This window comes from Rattus norvegicus, chromosome 1, assembly GCF_021556685.1.
Source record: "Rattus norvegicus strain SHRSP/BbbUtx chromosome 1, alternate assembly SHRSP_T2T, whole genome shotgun sequence".
In the NCBI taxonomy this organism is placed as follows: domain Eukaryota; kingdom Metazoa; phylum Chordata; class Mammalia; order Rodentia; family Muridae; genus Rattus; species Rattus norvegicus.
In genome coordinates, this window is record NC_141534.1 from 19,786,513 (window position 1) to 19,809,059 (window position 22,547).

The window sequence follows — 22,547 nt, forward strand, 5'->3', positions numbered from 1 at the left end:
CCAGAAGGGCTCTCTTGCACTCGGGTGAATGAGATGGAAAGAACAAGGCAACCGCCTATGCTGCAGCATTAGGTCAGGCTTCAAGTACGGAGGTGATTCTCTTCCCTCCTGACAACTTCCCCGTCACTTTGTTCCCGGGGCAGGTTGGGGATTTTTTGTTGTTGTTGTTTCTTTCCTTACCTGGAGGTGGCTTCGTCGCCTCCCTTTGCATGGCTGTCCCCAGCGACCTGGTCCTTGCCGCTGGGGTGGTAAGCAGTTAGCACAACTCCCGAGGAACTCGAGAGCCAGTTCATGGTGAGAGAAGGGGCATAATTTCTGGGATCCTGACACAGAGGGGAATGAAGTTCCTGTCTCGCCTTGCCAACTTGTTCATTAGCAAGGGCCAGCCCCTCCCCTGTCCCGGCCAGCGATTCACAGGGAGAGAGAGGGGCGTGGCCTCTCCAGCTGGGCTTCCTGGCCCTGCAGTTACAGGCTGTGTGTGACTCACAGCTTTGTTTAAACCCGGCAGTCCCCGGCTGCAGCCGCAACAGCAGTTATGGGGGCCTGGGTGTATGGCACAGTCCCTGCCCCCAGGCTCAACAATGCAAGTACAGGCCTAGAGAGCAAGTAAAGCGTGGATCAGGACAGAACCTTTCCCCCTTCCCCATTTGTGTTACCATCTGATAATTTCTGCTGCTTCACTCAAGTAACGCATTCCTTAACCCCTTCAGGAACTCAACATTCACCATAGACAAACCAAGGAGCCCATCAAAGGTCACAGTGCCATTCGGCCCACCAGAAAGGCTCTGCTTTCCGCAATAAAAATATTGTTATTGCACGCCCTGCAATGTTAAACATACCTGTTGTTTTATCAAACACTATTTAGGAAAAATAAATTTCAAAATGTCTACCTAGTGACTTGTCTGTTAAAAGGCAATGGTGGGAATAAAAGAAGTTCCAACATTTGCTGAGAGCCTATTACTTTCCATTGGCTGTGGGGGCGTTGGGGTGGAGTGCCCAGGAGCACTCCAGCTTGTGACACACACAGACACACACACACACACACACATGTGCACACGCATGCACACACACAATATTATTAGAAAGAGAATAGCCACAGGTGAAACATCTTGACCAAAATAAGTTCGTGTCAGGGGATGTCCACCTAGATTCCGCCTTGTTTAGTCAATTGAAAAAGCAGTTTGTTTAGTCAGTTTCAAAAGTCAGTTTTTAAAAATCATTTCCTGGGTTCTTTTTAGCTTCTAAAAAATTAAAAACAAAAATTCCTGCTCTTTGATATATATAACAATCTCAATTGAAACATTCTGCTTGGTATATATAAGGTATACATATATAATTATGTTTTATATGTTTCATATATTACATATAATTATATATAATATAAAATTAGATGAGGTCTCACGGTGTAGCCCTGGCTGACCTGGAACTTGCTTTGTAAACCAGGCTGGCCTCAAACCATAGATTCTCCTATTTCTGCTCCCAAGTGTTGTTCTTGGCACCACACCTTGATGATGATGGTGGTGGTGGTGGTGGTGGTGGTGGTGGTGTTTGGGGTGATTATTTGTGTGCGTGTTTGTAAAGTCTGTCTGCCACAAGTGTTCTGGTGCCCCAAAGGCTAGGTAAAGTATCAGATTCCTCAGAGATGGAGTTATAAGGAAGTTGTAAGCTGTCCAATAAGGTGCTGGGAACCAAATTCAGTCATCTGGAAGAACAGTATGTGCTTTTAACTACTGAGACATCTTTCCAGCCCTGATTTTAGCCTTGTACTTGCTATCTATTTGAGAACATTAAATTTGGGGAATCTCTGGCCAGGTAGGCCTGCCTGCAGCCACCACAACTACCAGTCTATGTGAGTGTGGGTGAGAAGATCGAACCGAGGCAAGGAAGCTATCCAAAGACCTGAATCCCCAGTCACAAACTAAAGTTCCTGGTCACCTTTGTGGTCACTCTTGATTAACCTAGCTAAAATTCTTCTGATGCTTTTGACTTTGCCGTTCCATATACATCTGGTTTGTATTTTTCATTATTTAAAACCGGAGAGATATTAACATTATTCTTATTTAAAAGCTGAGTACAGTGATACACACCTTTAATCCCAGCACTGGGAGGCAGAGGTAGGTTGGATCTGAGTTCAAGGCCAGCCTGGGCCACATGGAGAAACCCTGTCTCAAAACAAACAAACAAACAAAAAAAGGCAACAACAACAAAATATATCCACTGTGTTACTTGTGAAACATTAAAAAAAAAAGCAATGAGGGGAGGAAAGGGTTTATTTGGATTACATATCCGAATCAGGGAAGCCGAGGAGGGAACTTAGACTGGGCAGGAACCTCAAGACAGGAGCTAATACGGACTTGGAGGGGTACTACTTACTGGCTTGTTCCACCTGATGTCTTATAGAACCCAGGGTCACAGTTTACCACCCACAATGGGCAGGTCTCCCTTCAGTCATGCCCTGCAGGGTCGCCTGCATACATACCAAAGCTGGAGGCTTTCTGTGAACTGCTCTCAGATGGCTACAGCGTGCATGAGATCGACCTAAAATAGCCAGCCTGTCTACATTACCTTATGCATTTTAATATTTATTTTATGCGTATGCATGTTTTGCTCCCATGCATGTCTGCTCGCCATGCGTGTCCCAGTGCCTGTGGAGGTCAGAAGAGACATAATACTCCTGGTACAGGAGTCACTCACAGACAGCTGCCAGCGTGTTAGTGCTGGGAGTCAAACTGGGGTCCTCTGGAAGAGCCCTCTGCGCTCATGACTGCTGAGCTATCATGCTGGCCCTTCCAAAGAATATACGGTTTTCAAAACGGCCTTTTCTGTCATGTCACATTGAACTCGTAATGCTCCCTTTAAATGACCCTGTTCTATACATTCCTCTCTCTCCACAATGGCTGCTCAGTACTTATAAGCTCTCTCCGTCTAAGGGCTCTCTGCTGTCCTCTCCTCTGCGTCCTCACTTCCTCAAGCTGGGCCTTCAGTCAGGTGTTAGCTCTTCTCTTTATTTTCCAAGACAGGGTTTTGGTTTCTATTCCTGGCTGTCCTGGGATTCCTTCTGTAGACCCTGTTGGCTTCAGACTTAGAGACCTGCCCGCCTCTTCCTCCTGAGTGCCGGGATTGAAGGTGTGCACCACCACCGTGCCCAGCTCTTTACCCGCTCCGACTCTTTCTCTGAACTCTTCCTCACACTGTAACTGACTCTACCTCGGTGCTACTTCTATGATGTCACTACTCAACAAACCTCCAGCGACTCTCTAGTCCCCAGGATCCACTGCTTTTCATACTTTCTGCCTCCCCTACCCATCCCTCTCCCCTCAGTCGCACTCTCTTCCTTTGTCTTCTCCCCTCAGCCTCTGACCTCTCATTTCTTCACATCCCACTGCTCTAAGAAAATGTTAAATGGAGGAAGAATTAAGTGACTCCGAAGGTTCCAAATTGGTAGACAAGCGGCTCGAATGCACACACCAGCACCACTAAAGTGTGTTCCGGTTCAGATACAATGAAAAACAAACAAACAAACACACAAACATTACAGGAAAAGACAGCCAGAGGGAAACTACATTAGGGCTTGTGCTTTTGAACAACCTTGTATGAGAAAACGGTGGAGGGTCCCTCCGACCCTCTTGCCGTCTTGCTTAAAGGTAACTGCTCTTTAGTGCCTTGTGTTTTGGAATTTCCTGTAGTTCTTGTGTCTTCCCCCTCCCTGGCCTCCTTTCATAACTGCTTCATTTCTCTTCTATTCACTCTCCTTCCTGTACTAAATCTTCAGTCTCTGGGTATGCAGGGGACGCAACCAACACTCATGAGTCAATTGATAATGACAGATGTTGTCCACTAGAAACCAAAACAATAATTAAGTTGCATCTCTACCTAATTATGGTATCTTCGCTTACTTAATGAATGAATCATGATGTGCAGGTTAAAATACAGCTGTTTCACACGTTCAAATAACATTTGAGCTCAGGCACAAGATTAACTGTGATACAAGTTGAATCCCACAACATTCATTCTATACAAATTTTGAAGCACAATCATTACATGGAAATTCTTCAGCCTCCTCCTTATTCTTTCTCTGTGGGTTCTGTTGTCACTGGTCTCGAGATATGCCTGCCACAGGCAGAAGACTGGTATACGCAGCTTCTAAGTTAAGCTCAAGTGGGTTAAAAATAGTTTCGAACTTTTTACTATGTCATCATGAAAGGAAACCTACCCGCCATGAACCAATGAAAGGGCGTTCTTATTTCATAGCCTCAATCCCACAACAGTACATTTTTCGAACCAGCATTCTTTTATAAATCTTCTTTTACAAAAAATTAAAATACAACAAAAAATCTAATGTCCCCCCACCCATTTCAGACATCCCATGTCCTTGAAAATGTTAATATTCCAAGCTATTGAGCTCGTGTCAAATACTTCCTGTTATGAGTCAGCTTAGAAAATAATTTAAAACATCAAGACAGTTTAAACATGCATTGAATTCACCCTCCTCAAATGTGGTGTACTGGATGTCACAGGAAGGGGAGAGAGAGCTGTAATTTATGCACTCAAAATTGTTAAAAATAGGCTGGCAGTAACACTGCAGTATTTGACAATTTGACAACCATGTTCGAAAACCATTTGAAAACTTCCTAGGTTCAGTGCTCTTAGTACGGAAGAGTTTACTCGCTACTCATATTTTGACATATGCTGCTCTTTAGTAACACGAGATTGACCTGGGGAGAAAGCAAAGTTGTAGCGGGAGCAACACATTTATTAATAATTCCCCTTCCCATCAGTCAACATCAATAAGTGAGGGAGAATTAGCCACATCTATAAGGCAATGTAAAACTGAGACAGACACAAAGCCATGTGGAAAAATGATCTTCCAAATGGCAACCCAGTTTATAGTTGTGTGATAGAACAAGAACTTGAATAGACTCATCCATTACGAACTTCTTTTTCTTTTTTTTTTTTTAAAGATTTATTTACTTATTATATATAGGTACACTGTAGCTGTCTTCAGACACACCAGAAGAGGGCATCAGATCCCATTACAGATGGTTGTGAGCCACCACGTGGTTGCTGGGGTTTGAACTCAGGACCTCTAGAAGAGCAGTCAGTGCTCTTAACCTCTGAGCCATCTCTCCAACCCACGAACTTCTTTCTTACCCAAGTGATACAACTGAGATTTGGAATAGAACTGACTAGTGAGAAGAGAATGCTGCACTCGGCTGTTCCGAGGTTTCCTCCAACCTCTTTCATGAGTAAGTCTGGAAAGCTTCCATTCCGGTCAGTTCTGTGCAGAGGGGCTGCAGTAAACACGCGCTATCTATAGAAACGGAAATGGACCTCCGTGGAAATGGCACTTGTTACTAATCCTATCTGGGTCAAAGAGGGATGAGCCTTTGCCTTTATCTGGACAGCTGCAAACATTTCTACCTCATTATCAAAGTTATTTTAACTGTCCCTCCAGGGGAAAATATGTATGCGTCACAGCCAGAATAATATGCAACTGTTACGGCTGGAGGCTAATTTAGGGCTTCTTCCAAACACTGAAGAGTGAAAAAGGCTTTTTTTTTTTTTTTTAACATCTATGGAGTTTGTTGCTAATAAATAATATTTGCTAATATTTGTGTCCTTATTCTTTCTTAGGCCTGAAAGATAGGGTTTCTCATTTGCTCATACAAGAACCCTAAAAGATATATTGGAATTATGCCCACTCTAGACTGGAAGAGGGTGGCACCTCCTAGCTTGTAGGTAGCATAAGCAGGGCACATGAGCCCATCTGTGTGTGTTTGTGCATATGGGTGTGTGTGTGTGTGTGTGTGTGTGTGTGTGATATTGTTGAGTCTGCACTTAGATCTTGTTAAAGCTAAAGCTATCTTGGTACTGACACTGCTGTGCTTATAGAAAGAGCCCAGTAGATAAATAGCAAGGACAGGAGTGTAGAGCTAAACTAGCCATCGTGTTCAAGCAAACAGAGTCAATGCAGTGCTTTGGAGACTTACATTCTGGCCAGCACACACACGTATTTTCTGGTACTTTGAAACAGTTCTTATGTCAACACACTAGGACTGTATGGTATTCTAAGAGACAATCCTTTCTAACAGTATTTTGCCCAAATAAATGAGACAAAAGTACACTGGCCATGATAAACAGTCTTTTATTCTTTCTGATAAAAAATGTCCAGTAATGATAGAATAGGTTTGTAACCCCAGTACATATGAGGTTTTTAAGCATTGGGCCTTGGAGAGGGCTTGGAAGAGCAGAACTGTGGCTGATGCAAGGTCATAGGGCTTCATGGTGAATCCACTCGTCATGTTGAAAGTAAACACACTCTGACAAAGTCAAGTGCATTGCATGACTGACTTTTCCTTCTCTACTCACTCTTGAGAGAGCTGTATTCTAAATGCAACTAAGGTCTAAATGAGGAATGTTCTAAGCCTATACATAATAGAAAGGTTGAATTCTGTCTGTGCATAGAGACACAATTTGGAATATCTAGGGTTGTGTATCTTCAAATATTTTCAAATACAAAAGTCTTAGCAAAAAAATGAATGGCAAAGGTTCCATGGTTGCTTCTACCTCACAGAAAGAAACCACTCTAGGATCAAGGTTTCATTCTACACAAAGACAAGGAGGCAGATCAAGATTGCTGAGAGAAACTTCCAGAAGGCTCCAATATCAGAAAAGGGAGAGAAGTGGCAAGAGGATTCAAAAGGTAGAGTCAGGGACCTCACATGGTAAAACGGTGTCCTGGAGAGATGGTTCAATGGGTAAGAGAATAAGAACACCGGAATTCAAATCCCAGTACCCTCATCAGGCAGGTCACAACTGCCTGCCTATAACTCTGGCCTCTGGGACACCTACACTCAAATGCATATACTCGTATAGAAACACACACACACACACACACACACACACACACACACACACACACACTAAGTAAAACACAATCTTTAAAAAAAAAACAAAAAATACAGAATGTACAGCGTTGTTTTACAAAGTCAGCAGCCCTACTGACCAACCACGGATGGCTCCTGAAGCACTAAATGAATTTGTTGTGAAGCCCATGATTTGAAGAATAGAATTTTGTGCTGATGTATGTGACAACATCCTCTCCATGTCTCTGCAAGCAAATATCTGAGAACGCTTATTCAGGCTTATTCTGCTCAGGAGAAATTTATTCTTGGCTTCCCAATATGACTTCCACCCTGGTCCTTGAAGGACTCTAGATAGGCCTGCCTTCACATAGGCCTATCTGGGTCCAGCAAAGAACTTCCTCTGCTTGCACAAAACTCAGAAAACCAGGGTTTGCAGAACTTACTGCCACTGAAGTGAAAGTAAAAATGGTTCAGAAATTAAAGTCAAGCTTTAGTGAGTGTTTTGTGTGTGTGTGTGTGTGTGTGTGTGTGTGTGTGTGTGTGTGTGTGAGAGAGAGAGAGAGAGAGAGAGAGAGAGAGAGAATGAATATTTCCTTGGAAATAACTGTTCATTGCTTTTTAAATATGTTACATACATTTAAGTGCTTGAGAAAATTTGATATTGTGGCACGACTTTCATTTCCCACGAACCTATTAAAGTTGACTCATCCATCAATAGCAGCCTAGAATCACAGAAAAAAAAAAAACCTTCTATTTCTGCAAAATTTTGGTATAATTAGTTTTTTATTGAATTTGTGTCTTTGTTTTATTGGATATATATTCTTTCTCTGTGAAAAGAATTTTCAGGAAAACTGCATACAAAATTCAGAATACAGTTCGCTTAAGAGTTCAACCTTCCACATGGAAACAAAAGTTGTCTTCTACAAAGTTTGTGCTTAAGAACTTTCCAGTCTACTTACCAAAATTAATTAATTAATTAATTAATTAATTAATTAAACAAAATCACACATGCACACACATACACATACTCAGTCACCTTACAAGTTTGTGTTGGGCTTCATTCCTAGCTATCTTAGGGCCGTTAGTTGGCCTGAGACCTGGTTGGACACACATAGCCCATTGCCCTGGTTTTGAAGTGTGACTGCTAAATTTCCACATATTCCCACAGTCCTTCCAGAAGCACTATTTAGACTCGGTACTACAAAGAACTTCCCCCCAGTGTCCTGTTTTCAGTGTAGGGGAGACACAGCTCCTTAAATGTCCTTGTACGCAGTCAGCTTGTGTTCCTGAAATATCTTCTGGAAAATACCTAGGAAGGTATTTTCTATCATTTGGTTTAATAATTTGCCGTCATCTCCTTTTTAGAAAGACTCTAAGAACAAAGCTATAATCGGGAGAACCTAAGCCTTATGAAAATGCAAAGGCGCAAAAGTATAGAGCTGAGGCTTTTGAAGAGTTCTCTATAGTCAGTCTATGCTGCTCTTTATAGAAGCAGCTACTGAGGTGGGGGGAGGAGAAGCAGGTCAAATGGTTATGAAGCCAAGGCTGAGAGACCAGGAAATCTCTACCTCCTAGAACCAATACATTTTCTAGAAGCATATTCAAGTTCAGGAACTGCCACAACATAATCGAAAGAATCTACTGTAAGAATTTATGGCAGCCTTAATGAATCAATTTTCAAGCAATTATTTATTTATTATATGTGTGTTGAGGGGAAAGGCACACATCACAGGATGTGTGTATAGTCAGTAGATGTCTCCTGCCAGATAGGTTCCAGGGATCCAACAGGTCACTGGGCTTCATAGCAAGTTCCCTTATTTCCTAAGCCATCTTGCTAACACGTTTAAATAACTTTGCTTTTGAAGCTCCTGAACTACACCCTAACTCCTAGGGGAAAAGGGAAATCTATATAAACTCTAAGATTGTCTATAATTCAAATAGCCAAAAAAAAAAGGTGAATTCTATTAAAAAGTAAATCTATTTCCCATCAGCCTGTTTCCCCAGTATTTCATCTCTGTAGTTTCTTTTAAAAAGTGTCATTCGTGTGTGTGTGTGTGTGTGTGTGTGTGTGTATTTCTTTCCCAATAAAAACTTTTACAATAATATTAAATACAATACATCCCATTCCTACAGGAGAGAAGTGAGCAGTGGTAAAGCTACTAAAATTCCATGTGATCATCACCTTCCAAGCATGTGGCAACACCTTTCATACATTCCTAAAATAGTCTAGAACATAGTGGACATTCGTAAAACTCAGCTTCCATTACAACTGTTATGGGAACAGGAAAGCAGGAAACCTTGGTGTTTTCTAGGAGTCACATGCACGTGTTACAGCCATGCTGCCTCTTCTGCTTAAACAGAAGTGTTTTAAAAATGTTTTCCAGAAGGTGAATACAACCTTCCAAAGCCTTTGACTTTAAACTTCACACTGTGATGTTCTGAGAAATGTATCTCTCTCTAAGTTATCAAGGGCTCGAATCAACAGAGTAGCATCACACCTTTGGTCAGGAAGATGAGACATATTCGAGAACTTTCCCTACTCTAAGTCTGCCTAGCTCAAGAGCAATATTTCTCTTAACCTTGCAAGGATTAACAAATCAAAGCTGTAGTGAGCGAGATAAATACAACACCCAGGAAACACACACACGCACATACACACGCACATACACACGCACACACACATACACACACATACACACACACGCACACGCATACACACACATACACACATATACACACACGCACATACACACATACTCACACATACATACACACCCACATAAACACATACACACACACATACACATACACTCAAAAACACACACATGTACACACATACACACACATACACTCGCAAACACACACATATACACACATATATACACACACATAAACATACACATACACTCGCACACATACACACGTATACACACATACACACATATACACATTCACACACACACACACGCAGAAGCAGGCCAAAACAGGGCAGTTTGATTTCTGTTGAGGGAGCCTGCCTTCACCCTATTCTACACAGAAGATTAGGAGTGCATATCCGTTCCAGGACTATCAAAAAGCAAAGTCAGTGGAGTTGCCATCAAACATTTTCTTTAAAAGGCTTTTTTCAAAGATTTCAGGCCAGAGCAAAAATTGTACCCTTTCAAATGAAGGAGAGGCATGGAATGAAGCTCTCTGAGAGTTGCTCACTCTCCAACGGCAAGACCTGCCCACCAACAATGGCTACCTGTGGGGAACTTTGAGGAAATGAGCAATCCTTCATCAAACAAAAACAAACAAACAAACAAACAAATAAATAAATAAATAAATAAATAAATAGAACAAAAAACAAAAACCCAAAAAACAAAACCTCCTGTCAGTCCATGTCTCTATTAAAGCCACATTTGACTCATGCTACATAGACTCTAGCTGGCTCTAACAAATACCTCAGAGAAGCTTCGTGAGTCAGGTACCACGCAGCCCTCTGGCATTTATTTTGAGGGAGGGGTGGGCAAAGGTGTAACTGGCTATTCATACTATTGAACACTGGATCAATCTTACCAAAAAAAAGTATATTTCAATACGAAGAGAGGGAATGCAATTTTAAAAGGCAAATGACTTCAGAATGCGAAGAACTAGAAGAGAGTTTAAAGTTTCTCAACCTAAAAAAATGACACGCTAAGGGGCAGACATGCTAATGCCACTAACTGGATCATTGCACATTGCACATATGAATAAACTATCATAGTATACCCCATAAACATGCATGGTGACCATGTGTCGGTTTCTAAGGTGTTCTGGGAAGAGTGTGCTATGAAGCCGGGGCGGGGGGGGGGAGGGGGGAAACTAATACAAAAGTAAATAAATACCTAGTAGGTCGATAGGGACTTCTGGTGCCTTAAAATATTTATTTTCTGGAAGCAGTGGGAAATAATGCAGGAAGAATGGTCAGGGTGGACACATAACCATATCTATGCCAAGAAGGGACACTACCTGGCTATGAGTCACATGGATAGAAGCAGAGGACAGAGATTGGCCACAAGGTCCTGCAGTGAACATGGGTCCTGGGGACATAGTTTCAGTGGTGACAGACTTGTCTGGACCCCATCTCCTCTTCCCAACCTGGGCCACCCATGGCAGGGATGATACAAAGGGACTCGGTGGCAAAAGAATCTGCAAGACCTGGAAGAATGAAAACAATTACCCCAGTTCAGAGCTGGGGCGAGTGCGGACATCTAGCACACTGCAAGAGGAACAACTCGGATGTGACCTGGCAGAGGGAAGGCCTCGGAGAACAAGTGCTTATGGACTCTTGGGTGATAGGTGAAGGGAAACTTTCAGCATTAAGGTTTCAGAGCTCTAGACATTCCTCCCCAGGAAAGGAGTTTGCCCAAGGGCCCAAGGGAATAAGAGTTATATGACCAGAGAGAAGAGGTGGGTGGGGACAGAGACAGACAGACGACAGACAGAGGTACAGGGAGTATGTTCTGTGTCTGCGTTATTGAATGTCGCATTTGCCTATTGTCGAGGATGCTTAAAGTCTATTGAGGAAGTTTACTTGCTCTGTTCAACTTCAGACTCTTCTGTTTACTGTTCCATGAGCTGAGGCTAAAGAGATGGGAACTTACCGGGCACCAGTGACGTTTAGGCACTGAGAAGCCCTTCAGGCTAATCTCCCTCTGGTGCTGCCTGCCTGCTGTCTGTCCAGGCTGACAGACTTTATGGTGAGCCCGTGCATTACGCAGCCAAGCCTTGATAGTCGGGGCAGAGACTAGAGCCCTCAGAAACCTAACCTAGACTTCTAACAGCAGGCCCAGCCATCTTCTTCATTTTGGTTTGACATTTCATTGCTGAAATGAATCTATTTTCTGTTATTTGATACTTTGCAACATCCTTGGAAATATACTAAGGCAAACTAAAATCTCATAATTGAAAGATGATAGGCATTCCGGCACATGGCTGTCATCCCCGCACCTGAGAGCTCCAGGCAAGCTTGGGTTACATAGTGAGTACTGGAGTCAGTCAAGCTACAGTTGTCTAAGTAAAACCCTGACTAAATTAACAAAAATAAAAGAAAAATAAATAAAAGGCAAAGCAAAACAAAACAAAACGGGTAGGCCTCAGAAGTCTTAAAAGATATCCACACTCTCGCCATGATTTCATGGTTCAAGCCCACACACAGTTCTTCTATCTGAGAGCTAGTGTTTTACAGCAAGCTCTGAGTTGTTAGGACTCATCCTTCATTTCCAATCCACCGTCAAGGTTTTGTCTCCTCCAAGCTAAAGAAAAGTATGAACTTGTTTATAGAGGACAGTGATTTTGAGTATTCTCTCTGAACAATGAAGCGAGAAAACATCTGCTCCCCAAGCGCCAGGCCAGCTGATATAATATCCTCTTCCCTCTTCCTTTTCCTCACATTTGAATAGAGGCCATTCCTTGTTTACAGGATGAGGGCAAGAGGTAAATTTCTTCCCAAAAAGGATGCAGTGCATGTTATGGTCATGAAGTTATTGTGTGAAGTCATTCAATGGCCCGCCCAAGGAGACTAAAAGACAGGTGTCCATAAGCCTGGGAGAAGCCTGTGGTAGCCAGGGCGAGGCTGGAATCAAAGGCTTCTAGAGAGCTACTGCCTGCTCACTGATGCCATCAGGTTTCTGCCTCTGGGCCTGTGGGAATGGCAGGTGCCTAAGGAACAGGAGCAGGGCTGTCATAAAGTACAAGTGAGGTGAGGGGGCAGCCGGGGAGAAAAGGGCAGGCGGTCCCTGGCGTCTCTTCCTTGAACTGCTTTACATTCCCAGCGCATAAATAAGGGTGCTAGAGCCCCAGGACCAGTGGATTGGGTTTAATGAGAAAAATCAGGAAGACAGAAGGCAGAAGTAGAACCCCAGGATAGACATTCTTTGACCTAAAAGTCTAGATTTCTCATTATCGTAGCCTACGTACATCACGAGCAATTTGAAAACTCGCTTTAAAGTGAGTTCAGTGGTGAGCTGATAAGTTCCCCCATCTAAAGGAGTTCCGCAACTCTGCATGTCCCTGGTAAATAAATAGCATGGCAATAATATTATGGAAACGAACAAGGGTATCCTGCACTCCACTGTGGGAAGCACGAAGGTGAATAAAAGAAACATCTCAAGATCACGAACTCATGGAAAGAAGTGACCAAATATAACCAATTTTGGGGCACGGGTGTTGGCGGTGTTGACATAAGATCTCAGTCTATAGAAAGTGCATTAGGCAGCTCAGCCTGACCTCAAGCTCAGGGCGGCCCCCTCGCATGCCCTCCCACCTCAGCTTCGTGGGTACTGTAAGTATAGAGGGAAGCCACCATGCTTGGTCACTTCTGCTAACCTGATCCTTCTACAGGTATTCTGCATTTTTTCTTAAATACAAATATAATTATTGCCAATATTTGTGTGTATCTGGTCAGTAATTAATAAATCTTTTAAATTTATAAATTTGTACTATTCTGACCCTCAAGGCAAGCAGCATGTTACCTATAAATAGTAATTAAGTGTAACATACAATGGAGGTACGAGGGGTACATGTACGTGTGTGTGTGTGTATCTGTTTATGTATGTGTATGTGTGTTTGTGTATGTGTGTATATGTATGTATATGTGTAGGTGTGTATCTGTATGTGTATGTGCGTGTGTATATCTGTACATGTATGTGTATGTATGTGTGTATGTGTGTGTATGTGTGTGTATATGTATGTGTATGTGTATGTGTGTATGTGTGTGTATGTGTATATATGTGTATATATGTGTGTGTATATGTCTGTGTATATGTGTGAGTGTGTACATGTGTACATATATGTACATGTACATATGCTCACATGCCTATTTATTGAGGCCAAAGGACACCCTTGAGTGTTATTCCTCAGGAGCTATACTCCTTTTTCTTTCTTTTTAAAACTTAGAACAGGTTTGCTTATTGGCCTGGAACTTACCAAGTAGGCTACGTTATAGGTTAGCTGGGTTGCTAGAGAGCCCCAGGAATCCACCATCTTTACACATGTCTTCACCTCATCTGTTCTGGGACTACCAAGCACATATCAGCATGTCTGGTTTTCTATTACATAGGTTCTAGTCATTGAATCTTGGTTGTCATACTCACGAAGGGAACACTTTACAGACAGCTGTCTTTCCAGCTCAGCAACCACAGCTCTAGGTTTATTTATGTATTCTTCATTTTACACACTTGTTGCCTCACAGAATGGCCCAGAAGTCTCTACAACGGGTCAAAATTTGACCATCTTTTTGTGTAACTAATGAAACCTCAGAGCACAAAAGCAACCAGAGCAATTACAACATTCCAAACACTCTGAAGACTTTTTGGAGAAACAGGAAACCAAGATGTCTGCATGCTTATTACAAAGGAAATACCATGGACTCAAGACTTAGCCGTACAATGGGCTACATCCATTCTCTCTGGAGAAGAAATGAGGGGGCCCTGCGGGTGGTCACAGCAAGCAGTAATGTGAACTGCAACGAGAAGCTAACGAACAACTGGTTCACATTGACTTTGTCAGCCTGGATCAAGACTGCTTCGAGGAGTTTGAAGTCAGAAGGCTTGTTTCCAACAAACTTAAACACGGTATAATATAGAAAAAATATCTTGGTATAATGCAAATTCTTGCTGCACAAGGAAGTGTGATTACATCAAAACTTGACTCAGGATCCACGTCATTTCTTCCAAGAAGATGTAGAGATACGCTAATCTACACTGACTTAAGGAAGGGTCTGGCCTGGTCTCGGCCATACAAATAGCACAGAAGGCATTTGGGTTATTAGTCATTTCTGGCCCTGGTCACAGGAGCTTGGGGGAGCCTCTGGCTATACAGATAATGAGTCATTTGGACTATTAGGTATTTCTGGTTCTGGCTATGGGAACTGGAAATGGCCTGACCCAACAGATAACACAGATCAGCAGGCTGTAACCATTTCCAGTTCAGAGCTTTCTGGATGGAAGAACAGGTTGTACATCTTTCCATCTGAAAGACAACCCCATGTGCTTAATATTCCTGGTCCCCCTTGAGATCTGTGGGCATAAGGACCTTTGTGATGTGTTCAGAGTAAATACTTTTCAGGTTTCACATGCTTTAAAGATACAATAACACTGGAACCTTTTGTATCTGTTGAGAGCAGGGTCAATACGACCTCACTAGGTAGTCCAGGTTGACCTAGAACTTCTTACACAGACCAAGTTGGCCTCAAACATAGAATAATCTACCTACCTCTGACTCCCTGAGTATTGGGCTTATAGCATTCCCCTGTGTATAAAAAGAATATAATCTTCTTGTAATGAATTCCAACTCTATAATGAAGATCTCTTCCCAAAGTGACCCACTATTACACCAGAAAAAGACTGGGTCCAATAATCCAAGCACATTGGGTCAAGCCAGCATTACATCAAAGTATGTACCCATTTCCTGTTTGCTTTCTTGTCCCATGTAACAGTTGCTTGAGACTGTTCCTTTAGGTGCTTTAAATAAGTATGACTAAAGTCATCAAACCCTAGTAGTTCTTAAAGTAAAGGCTTTTTCCTCTTGCATCGATGATCTAGTATTAACTTAGGGCTCTGTCAGCCATCTTTTAAAAAGTGTAACCAGCACTCCTGAGGCTGCAGAGCGGAGGAGACCACCAACACTGCCCACCCCTGCCCACATCCCTGGCCCAAGAGGCAACTGTATAAGGCCTCTGGTTCCCGTAGGGGAGGGCCCAGGGGCGGCAGGACCCCTGCGCCTGAGACACCGCCGGAACCTGAAGGAAACAGACGGATAAACAGTTCTCTGCACCCAAATCCCGTGGGAGGGAGAGCTAAACCTTCAGAGAGACAGACACGCCTGGGAAACCAGAAGAGACTGCACTCTGTGCACATCCAGACGCCAGAGGAAAACACCAAACGTCATCTGGAACCCTGGTGCACGGAGGCTCCCGGAAAGAGCGGCGCAGATCTTCCCAGTTGCTGCCGCCGCGGAGAGGACTTAGGCAGTACCCCACGAGCAAACTTGAGCCTTGGAACCACAGGTAGGACCAACTTTTCCCCTGCAAGAAACCTGCCTGGTGAACTCAAGACACAGGCCCACAGGAACAGCTGAAGACCTGTAGAGAGGAAAAACTACACGCCCGAAAGCAGAACACTCTGTCCCCATAACTGGCTGAAAGAAAACAGGAAAACAGGTCTACAGCACTCCTGACACACAGGCTTATAGGACAGTCTAGCCACGGTCAGAAATAGCAGAACAAAGTAACACTAGAGATAATCTGATGGCGAGAGGCAAGCGCAGGAACCCAAGCAACAGAAACCAAGACTACATGGCATCATTGGAGCCCAATTCTCCCACCAAAATAAACACGGAATATCCAAACACACCAGAAAAGCAAGATCTAGTTTCAAAATCATATTTGATCATGATGCTGGAGGACTTCAAGAAAGACATAAAGAACTCCCTTAGAGAACAAGTAGAAGCCTACAGAGAGGAGTCGCAAAAATCCCTGAAAGAATTCCAGGAAAACACAATCAAACAGTTGAAGGAATTAAAAATGGAAATAGAAGCAATCAAGAAAGAACACATGGAAACAACCCTGGACATAGAAAATCAAAAGAAAAGACAAGGAGCTGTAGATACAAGCTTCACCAACAGAATACAAGAGATGGAAGAGAGAATCTCAGGAGCAGAAGATTCCATAGAAATCATTGACTCAACTGTCAAAGATAATGTAAAGCGGAAAAAGCTACTGGTCCAAAACATACAGGAAATCCAGGACTCAATGAGAAGATCAAACCTAAGGATAATAGGTATAGAAGAGAGTGAAGACTCCCAGCTCAAAGGACCAGTAAATATCTTCAACAAAATCATAGAAGAAAACTTCCCTAACCTAAAAAAAGAGATACCCATAGGCATACAAGAAGCCTACAGAACTCCAAATAGATTGGACCAGAAAAGAAACACCTCCCGTCACATAATAGTCAAAACACCAAACGCACAAAATAAAGAAAGAATATTAAAAGCAGTAAGGGGAAAAGGTCAAGTAACATATAAAGGCAGACCTATCAGAATCACACCAGACTTTTTGCCAGAAACTATGAAGGCCAGAAGATCCTGGACAGATGTCATACAGACCCTAAGAGAACACAAATGCCAGCCCAGGTTACTGTATCCTGCAAAACTCTCAATTAACATAGATGGAGAAACCAAGATATTCCATGACAAAACCAAATTTACACAATATCTTTCTACAAATCCAGCACTACAAAGGATAATAAAGGGTAAAGCCCAACATAAGGAGGCAAGCTATACCCTAGAAGAAGCAAGAAACTAATCGTCTTGGCAACAAAACAAAGAGAATGAAAGCACACAAACATAACCTCACATCCAAATATGAATATAAGGGGAAGCAATAATCACTATTCCTTAATATCTCTCAACATCAATGGCCTCAACTCCCCAATAAAAAGACATAGATTAACAAACTGGATACGCAATGAGGACCCTGCATTCTGCTGCCTACAGGAAACACACCTCAGAGACAAAGACAGACACTACCTCAGAGTGAAAGGCTGGAAAACAACTTTCCAAGCAAATGGTCAGAAGAAGCAAGCTGGAGTAGCCATTCTAATATCAAATAAAATCAATTTTCAATTAAAAGTCATCAAAAAAGATAAGGAAGGACACTTCATATTCATCAAAGAAAAAATCCACCAAGATGAACTCTCAATTTTCATCTTCGATTGGTTTATATACAAGTGTGCAATTTCTAGGCTTGAAAGTAAAATGATGCTATCTGGTGCTGGATAGAGGAGCCTTATTTTTTATTATGGCAGCTTGCTATTTTTGTAACATGGTGATTTGGTTGAACACAATAAAGTACAGTAGTAACTGAAGAAAAACAAAACAAAACAAAAAAAAGTGTAACCAGTGACATTTGAATATTTCATTGCATAATCATTTCATTTCTGTTATATCCCTTTCCAATGTATCTAGCTCTCTATCCTGCCAGCGCCATACCATATTGAAGTTATACCTTATTGTCCCCTACACAGACTCTACAGAAACCCCTACATCTCTTGAAGGCAGAAAGTATTCACTGTATCTCTGTCTCCAAACCCAAACCACCACCAGGGATATGGTCACTTGTTGATATTGCTGCTAATCCAAATGCCACTGGCCTACCAAAGGATATAGGACTTCAGATGCCCTGCTTCCCGAGAAAGCAGGCAGACAAGTTGGTACAACTCTGAGCGTATCATGGAGAGACAGAGTATATTTAGATTCCTGATTAAGAGCATTCTTCTCCTAGTGAGATAAATGTTGGAAGGCTGGAGTTAAGAATAAGTTATTACAGAATTGGTCCTGGCTAATAAAGAAGTCTATCACCTGAGAAGGAAATCCACTGCCCACTTACACAGTCCAAAGTAAGGAATCTATTTTTCTGTCTTTTTAAAGGTTTATTTATTTTATTAGTATTAACATTATGCCTGCATAAATCTGTGTGCACCATATGCATACCTTTACACAAAGAGGTCATAAAAGGGCATCAGATCCCCTGGAACTGGAGTTATGGATGATGTGAACTACTATGTGGGTGCTGGGAACTGAACCCCATAACTGCCGAGTCATCCCTCTAGCCTCTCCCTCTGTTCTTTTATCTCCACCCAGAATCACTACCACTTAGTGCTGACTAATTTGTCAGTAGTCACAACCTGTCTTTGTCTTTTTGAGCTTCGGAATACTAGTGTTTAAAAAATGCACGAGAAAAGAACACCAAGTCCGTAATCCTCCACAGCACAGCATTAAATTACCACGTTCAACTAATCAACAACTGTAATTAAGCCTAATTATAAATTACAAGTACCTAATTTTAGAAGACCTTTGCTTTATAAATCCTAGACATTAGAGACATTATTAACTTCACTACTTGAAATGATTCCAAGGCTGGAAGCCTCCTTTGTGCATTCTTGCCTTGTGTTTATGGTCTGATAACAGACATGTAATCAGGATCTTCTATCTGTAGGACCAGAGGCAGTAATCACTTGACATGAACAGGCATCTCGGAGAGGGCACCTGCATGATGCCCATCCAGATCTCACATTTGCTTATACTTAAGTTATCCCCGTGAATTTCAAGTTTTGTTTCATGTAATCTCCTGATATACTCCTCATCGTGTGGATGTGGTAATTCTAAGCCTGTGTCAGAGAGAGCCCTGACACAGGAAAGATTCAAGAAGATGTATGTAAGCTGTACTGTGCTGTGCACAAGTGCATAGCAGAAGAGGAAAGTCTCTCATTTTTAGCTCCCCCCAACCATGTTCTACTAGGTTTGAAGCATTTAGCTAGAATCGAAATGACTAAAAAGTATATCCTCTCTGCCCTAAGTAATACCATAAAATAATATTCTGCTCACCTGAGACCTGATAGTTCAATGATATCCCATTGAGGTTTTTCATATATAAAAGGAGGGTTGTTCGGTTAGGAAAAGGCCTCATTGACTAAAGCATGAGGACCTGAGTTCAAATCCCCAGAGCCCATGTAATATCAGGTACCAACATTTCTAGTCCCACTACTACTATGGCAGGATGGCCAACAGAAGCAGGAGAATCTCTAGAATTGATGGGTCAGTCAGCCTCGCACACACAGTAGCAACCAACAAAAGATAGACCCTGTCTCTAACAAGATGTAAGGTAAAGACTAACATCTAATGTTTTTGACCTCTGTGCACGCATCTGCACTTACCCAGGAACATGTATAAAACCACATGAGTGTATATATACACACAATGGGGGGTGGGATAGCAGACAGAGAGATTTAGACATAAAATAAAAAGATGGGCCACATTTCACTGGGGAGAGACCCTCTGAACTTCTTTCATATCCAATGTGATGAGTCCACGATTGGTTGACAGACACAGACAGTGTGGTGTGGTAGCCAATAGACCTCACATTGTCAACTATATGCATAAGATATTAACAGTTATCAGCTAAGGAAAGAGCTACTGACCAGCCTCACTTACCTCTATGGATACCATAAAAGCAAGAGTGGTAAGCAGCAAGTTAAACAAAGGAAATGTTTGCCTTTGTGGCTACTCCTTTAGAAGACTTGGCTAATTCCTAGCAAACCTTCAGGTCAGCTAGCAAGCACGTGCATCTCAATGGTTCTTTTCCCTGAAAGACAGCAATAGAAATATCTACTAGCCATCATAGGGCACTGGCCATGTAAGCCGGTACAATAGTCAGTGGGTATAGTCTTCTAATGGAGAGAAAGGTAGCCAGGGATGCCTTGCCTTGAAAGAGGAAACTAGTAGGAGGTTTTTTTTTTTTTTTTTTTTTTTTTTTTTTTTTTTTTTTTTTATCTTGAGGGACATTAGCAGTATGTGTCATGTGATGGTCACTCGGGACACTTCTGAATACAGCCATCATGGTGGTACCACACTGCTCATCCTGGCCAGTCTTTAAAAATGGCAGTTGGCCCTCAGCAGCAATCGAGACTCAGGCCCACCAAAGTTCAGTGAGAAATAATGAGGAACCCTGGAGTATTGGGGGGAAATAAACAAAACACACTACTGGCTTTGGGAATTGTGCTTTCCACATCTGTGTTAAAAAAAAAAAGGCTAGTCCAACAACAAAAGGACTAGGCGGACCACACGCGATCCTCTGTTCTGCCAGATCTATGTCTATAAGCATAGCATAAATCATCTAAAATGTGCAGCTCAACCATGTATTCGCTGTGTGCCACGAACCGTGCTAAGTGTGTTTTCATGGTCGCAATACTTAGAATAGCAGTGACAATTCTCACCATTTGATAAATTAAAAATTCAAACAAAATATGCAAACCCACAGACAGCATTGGATCTGTACACGCAGCCTGTCACATCAACTTACGACTTCACTCTTCGTGCCGTCTTTTAAACTGCCAGATCAAGGGAACGGTCGTTTCACTTAAAACACAGTGTGCATGAAGCAGGTGACCCAGGATCTCTGCATTGACAGAGATGTGCAGAAACCGAAATCAAAGGGAGGCGCGGGAAAGCGCAAAGAACACATTCTTCGTGTGGCTCCTTCAGTTCCAAATGCTCCCTGTTCAACCTGCCATTTCGTTATGCAAAAGCCAACGTTTTCACCCATGTTGAAAGACGGTGAGCTTTTAGCTTTAATTTGGTTGCCACCTGCTGGCTGAAAGGCAAAAGAATCTTCCCTCTGCAGCAAAGGACACGCATAAACAAAAGAAAGCCTTCCCCTTAACAGAGCCTGTGCAGATGAATCTGGGTTATCTTGTAACCTGGAAGGGAGCAGATACTGAACGTGTGTGTTGTGGGACAGACACTACAGTGGATTCTCCACATGCGTTGCTGCTCGTACTCACCAATGTGACAACCCACCATTTTGAAGAGGAGAGGATCAGCTACTGGCATTAGAGGATACCACCGAAGAGTGGTAAGGGACTCCAAAGCAGGCCTGACAGAGCATTTCTCTTTCCCTAGCATATACCCTTTTCATTAGCACGTGGGTTTCCGTCACCCTGGAATGCCCAGGTAACCTTACAGCGTGTAGAAAATGCTGACTGAATGCCTCATACTGCAGAGCTGCAATGTGCTGCTCTGTCACAGAGCATTCAGAAGATTTCCCAGCCAAGCCGAGGCAGGCCAAGAAAAGACTTCATCAATCCTGCAGGGGGCGCCAGTGACAACCATGGACTCGCTGGGTTCTGCTGCCTGAGATATACAAAGCCCAGTGCTAACCTTAGAAAGCTCATGGCTTGACTGGACAGGAGTGTAAATACTCGGCTTTCCTCTGCCTTTCTATCAGCTCCTTTTGTCTCGGGGACGCATTACCGGACGGCTAATGGCTGAGGGATTAACCTCAGCAGGCATTGTCTTCGACACTTCATATATTAACTAAATCGTCACACAATGGTTGAGAGAACCGGTGTTCTATTAATGGAGAACCGGTACCTTACTCTTTCTTTAACGGATGTAAAAGAAAACAACGTGTAATTCTACAAAAATCTCTCACATAATAGAAGCAGTGTGTAAACCCAAGCACTCTGCACCATTCACGGCTTAACCTCTTAGACAGTGGTTTTCGACCTTCTCAATCCTGTGACCTTTTAATACCATTCTTTATGTTGTGGTGACCCCCCAACCATAAATTATTTTCGTTGCTACTTCATAGCTGTAATTTTGCTACTGATGTGAATGTAATGTAAATATCTGATATGCAGGATATCAGATATGCGACCTATGTAAACGGACCGTTCATTCCCCAAGGGGTCAGGACCCACAGGTTGAGAACTACTGCTGTCAGAGAAGGGTGCTAGCTGAACAGAAGCATAGAGAGGATAGAGATTATAGAAAGATCAGTGGCCATTATTAGCTGGCTGTTCCCTCAGTCTTTGTTCCATTTGAGCAAGACCAAACCCTGACACTATTCATGATACTCCGTTATGCTCGTCTAGCGAGACTGACCCCTGAGAGGCTCCTCCCAATGACTGACTCAGACAGATGCAGACACCCACAGTGAAACAGTAGATGCAGCTTGGAGACTCCTATGGAAGGATAGGAGGAAGGATTGCAGCCCCAAAGGAAACTCCACAGGAAAGTCAACTAACCTGGACCCTTGAGGTCTCTCAGAGACTGAAGCACCAATCAAAGAGTATACGCGGGCTAGACTTAGGCCTCCATGCA

At 42.7% G+C, this 22,547-nt stretch overlaps 1 protein-coding gene across 3 annotated transcripts in view; it reads right to left on the reverse strand.

Moving 5' to 3' along the window:
* Positions 1-22,547, reverse strand: part of Arhgap18 (Rho GTPase activating protein 18) — a 233,047-nt gene that overhangs the window by 147,818 nt on the left and 62,682 nt on the right. The window contains exon 1 of one of the 3 annotated variants that reach the window (XM_087550217.1): positions 181-340. The exons of 1 other annotated variant lie outside the window; for it this stretch is intronic. Coding sequence is in view for 1 of the 2 variants with exons in the window: in NM_001170575.1 (NP_001164046.1) it covers positions 181-293 (113 nt within the window). In the remaining variant the exon portion in view is untranslated. 3 annotated transcript variants of the gene reach the window in all.